The following is a 5,062-nucleotide window of genomic DNA, read 5'->3' on the forward strand; positions in this document are numbered from 1 at the left end:
TGGATGTACGCTGGAAACATCCTTGGACGTCGATCGTCTGCGGACCTACGGGATGTGGGGAAAAACGATTTTCGTGAAAACATTTCTTCGTTATTTGTCCGACGTGTCCGATACTCGATTCGAGAGAATTTTATTTTATTACGCCGAGTGGCAAGATGCCTATCAACGCCTGCAATGCGATGAAAATGAAAGAGAAGAGAAGAGTTAGCGTACAGAAAAAAGAACGTATATGCAAATAGCGTTCCGATAAACTCGAAGAAAAATATATCGAATTTCACGAGGGTTTACCGCGCCCGGAAGATATTCTTACGATCCACTCACCCCCCGAAATTAGTGATAATCGCCGATCTTATGAGAGAGTCGTCATCGTGCGATGTTATCGTAGATCTGTTTACTAAAGGAAGCCATCATAAGAATCTCAGTGTTTATTCTCATTTCGCAAAATCTCTTCCATCAGGGACGCGGACAACGCGACATATCTCTCAATGCGAATTACATAGTAGTTTTCAAAAATCCACGCGATCGCGCGCAAATTCGGCATTTTAGGCGTCAAGTATATCCGGACGATCCCTAAGTTTTATGGAAGAAGCGTACTACGACGCTACCTCGAAGCCTCACGGGTATTTATTGCTCGATTTAAAACAATCGACTCCAGATGAATATCGATTTCGGACGTGTATCTTTCCCAACGATAAGCTGCATTACGCGTACATTCCACGTAGATCGATCAAAGAGGTGGAGGCGTATAAAAGGCTCGTATTCACACACGACTTGTCACTCGTGCAATTACACTGCGATGGTAAAAAAGAAAAAAAATCGCAACCGGCATCATCGTCGTCGTCGACGAATTCATCCGACGGCACGGTAAAAATCGCTAGACGATCTATCGGCGAAAGAAACACGAATCTTTTGAAAACTTTATGTTATCTGAAAAAAAATCAAAGAACAGCGTTTTTACGTTCCGTCGATAAAAATCTCATTAAGTGTATTCAAGAGTGCGTTTTCAATACTCTTAAAGGTAACGTACCGCTTGCGAGTAGTGAAAAGAAACGCCTTGCTAGACATAAATCGATCCTACGTCGTATTGCTGCGAAAAAAGATAATTTGAAAGTTAGAGGAAAACTATTGGTGCAACGCGGCGGATTCTTACCCTATCTTATTGCTCCTATACTCGGAGCTATATTATCCCGGATCATTGGAGATTAAAAAAGGGACCGCTATTCTGTGTATATTTGTTGCGTCAAATGTGAAAAAGATAAAATATTTTACAATTCAATAATGGAAAGAGCAAAAAAAAATGGTTTTAATTTCGTCGGAAAATCTCGAAAGACTGCAGCGACAACCGGAAATTTCCTCTAACGCGACGGCCGATAATTCATCGAATAAAATTACCGAGATATCGAATGTGGAAAATGATACTAATAATTCCGTACGGACCCCGGGAACTCCTTTGTCACGGCTCGATGCAGACGATGTGGCGTATTCTGAATCTCACACCTCAGGTCAGCGAGGACGAAAGATGGAAAATGTATAAGTAGGTACTTCAGCGTTATCTTCAATTTATTCGTGCTGCGAGAAAACGTTTACGCAAAAAACGTGCACGCCAGCGATGAACGCGATGGAGAACAGGACGAAGACACGAAAGAGCAAGAGGATGATAACTTCGATGATGACGATGAACTTATGGAAACGCAAACTTTAATTACCAGCGACGGTAACATTAGCGCCACTAGTAGTAGTAGTTTCGAGAAAAAAACGCGCTCAATCAGCGGAAATGATACAAAAATACTTAATAGTGTTCCGAAAAGTTATCGTAGTAAAGCACGCTTGATAATGAAGCAACTGCTCCTTACTCCGTCATCTAAGATTAACTGGAATAGACAAGGGCTCGTAACTATAGACGGCGACATTGTGGAGGGTTCGAATATCGCGGAACTTATAAACGATGCGGTACGCGAGAGAAAAACGGTAGAAGCAACCGGAAGAAATCAGTTTGCTCGATTACTACGTGACATAGGTACGTCACCGCGTCTCATAGGAAATCAAAAGTTATTAAAAGTAGGCGCGCGATCTCGCTATATTACTACCCGCGTTACCTCGCGGATCCTCCACTCCGATCACACGTTCAAAATCGCACAGTCACAGGTTAGACGAAGCGAGTGAAACCGAAGGAGATACGCAATTTATATCCGCCGACGAAGAAGGTGACGACGACGGTGACGACGATAGAACATTACCATATAACGTAGTTTCTCCGTCAAAGAGAAGAAGAGGTTTTACTCGATTGGATAAATCTCAATTGATGGAATTCGAAAAATTGTATTACGACCCCTCGCATTATGCAGGCTACTCTGCGGTGGACAATTTATCGCGAGCCGTTAAAAACCGAATTTTACGCGTAACAAAGTCGTCGAGTGGCTTAAATCACAGGATGCATACACGCTGCATCGGCCGGTACGACGAAAATTTCCTCGTTTACATTATAACGTAACAAATATCGATGATTTATGGGAAGTCGATTTAATCGATCTTCGTAATCTCAAGAGCTATAATGACGGCTATTCTTATCTATTAACGGTTATCGATGTGCTTAGTAAATTTGTTTGGGTAGAACCTTTACGTGACAAAACAGCTACCTGCGTAATAAAGGCCTTTCAACAAATATTTTCGAGAAACGAGGGTCGACTACCTGTATACTTACAGACCGACAAAGGCAAAGAATTATCGCCCGCCCTGTACAAAATTTCTTAAAAGAAAAAGACATCCGTTTTCGCGTAACGCGCAATCCCGATATTAAAGCGTCTATAGTGGAACGATTTAATAGAACACTCAAGGAGCGGATGTGGCGTTATTTTACGCATAAAAATACACGTCGTTACTTTGATGTTTTACAAGATATTGTTCACGCTTACAATCATACTCGTCATTCCACCATCAAAATGCAACCCGCTGTCGTTACGCGAGAAAATGCTCGTACCGCGTGTGAAAATATGAAACGACGATGGAATAACGATAAAGAAAAGAAAAAGAAGCGTGGGCGTAAACAAAGGCTAAATACCGCGTGAACGATCTCGTACGCGTCAGCAGAGCAAAAGTAACGTTCGAGAAAGGATACGAGGCGAAGTGGAGCGAGGAGATATTTCGAATTCATCGAGTTCTCGAATGGAGAAAACCCCGCGTATATGAATTAAGTGATTTATCGGGTGAAATTATAGACGGAATTTTTTACGAACAAGAATTAGCACCGGTTATTAAAGACTTACGCGACGAGGAATTTATCGTCGATCGTGTGATAAAAAGCAGAGGACGCGGTAACAATAAACAATTATTAGTTAGCTGGCAATGGTATCCTTCTAAATTTAACTCCTGGATACCCGCTTCGCATTTAACTATTCTTCGAAATGAGGGTGGATCAATTTCTTCTGGTTCTTCCAAGCAATAGCAGTATACGCTATTCCCCCGACAATAAAACCTCATCGTTCATTACGGAATTACCTCAATCGCTGCACTTACACGGTGACTGGGAAGTCGCGTTGAGCGAAATCCAATTCCCTAATACCTTTTTTCATGTAAGGCGCGAAGAAAATGTACTCAGTTTCGTCGATATCGACCCTCAAGTTAAAGAGAAAAATAAAGAAGATGAGATGTTAACTTCGAAGGAAGCCGTAATATCAAATGGCGTTTATAATAATATGGAAGAGCTCGTCTCCGCGATTAATTCGTCGTGCAAAGAAGCCGGTTCCCATATTCGTTTGGAGCAAGAAAAATTTACAGGCGGTAGTATTTTTTTCTTCCTCGCGTGTCCCGCTGGTTGCAACCTGAGTCATTATATGCATTTTTCCGATAGACTTTTGCAAATGATCGGTTTAGCTGATTTTATTTATAACGCTCCTAAGGGGAGAAGTCACTATTGTTCTATGCTTACGACATCTAAGCTTAATTCCAAAGAAAAATCTACTTCAATTTTTCTTCAACTCGGTTCTCTTGACGAAAATGGAGTACGTCGCGAAGGATTCTATAGTTACGAAGCGTGTAGTTTGGCGCGGGGTATTCCCGATAAACTGTTTGTTTATTGCGATATTTGCGAACCTTACATAACAGGCGATGTGCAAACTCCTCTTCTCCGAATAGTGCCTGTCACAGGGGTGGGGCGCGATTACGAATATGGAACGAATCAAGTGAAATATTTCTCACCTCCGCATTATATCCCGGTGCGCCTAACAAATTTCCGACGGATTGAAATCGATATAAAAGACGATACTGGAAAAAATATACCATTTGAATCCGGCACGTTAACGGTGACTTTACATTTTAAACGTATCGATTAGATTTTTAAAAATACTCTGTAAAGATTTTTTTGATAAGAAAGAAGGATTTTGTTCATTAATATGGATTATTATTCGGAGTATTATAACGGATTACAAAACGGTGGAACTCGCGGCGGTGGAATTCCACGAGTTTTTGTCGGTTCACCCTATCAACGAGGTCATGGAATAGGTAGTTTTCTCGGAGGAATGTTCAGACGCGTATTGCCTTATTTAACTAGAGGACTAGGGGCAGTGGGTAAAGAAGCTTTGCGCGCCGGGGTTAATATAATCGAGGATGTTGAAAATAAAATGCCGTTAAAGGTAGCTGTCAAGCATCGTTTTGAACAATCGCGTGACAATCTTAAGAGAAAAGCTAGGGAAAAAATAAGTAGTCTAATGAAAGGTAGGGGATATAAATCGGATGAAAAAATTCATGTAGCGCAGTTTCCTTTCGGCAAGCTTAAGAGTCACGTCGCTAAATCCTCGGTAACCGCATCGCGTAAACGTCGTAAGACAAATAAGAAAAAAAGTTTATCGAAAATCAAGTCGCGTGGGAAAAAAAGAACAAATACAAAAAAAACTAAAAATAATACGAGGGAAAAATCGCTCGACTGTAAAAAGACTCAAGTTGTCCGCGAAACGGCGTAAAGCTAATAGCGGTAAAAAGCGTACAGTATACGATATATTTTCATAATCGCCATTATTCTAAATACGTTTGTTCGTGACAATAACGTTGGTAGAGCAGGTGGTGAAAG

General features: G+C 41.2%; 1 protein-coding gene across 1 annotated transcript; it reads left to right on the plus strand.

Moving 5' to 3' along the window:
* The first annotated feature begins 3,401 nt into the window (after positions 1-3,401).
* Positions 3,402-4,783, plus strand: LOC146725069 (uncharacterized). Its single transcript, XM_085484830.1, has one exon. The coding sequence runs from the start codon at positions 3,402-3,404 to the stop codon at positions 4,326-4,328; it is 927 nt and encodes a 308-aa protein (XP_085340956.1). The 3' UTR covers positions 4,329-4,783.
* Positions 4,784-5,062: the final 279 nt, after the last annotated feature.

The sequence above is a fragment of the Nylanderia fulva genome, unplaced genomic scaffold, assembly GCF_048542155.1.
Source record: "Nylanderia fulva isolate GAGA-0341 unplaced genomic scaffold, ASM4854215v1 Scaffold1051, whole genome shotgun sequence".
Lineage (NCBI taxonomy): Eukaryota > Metazoa > Arthropoda > Insecta > Hymenoptera > Formicidae > Nylanderia > Nylanderia fulva.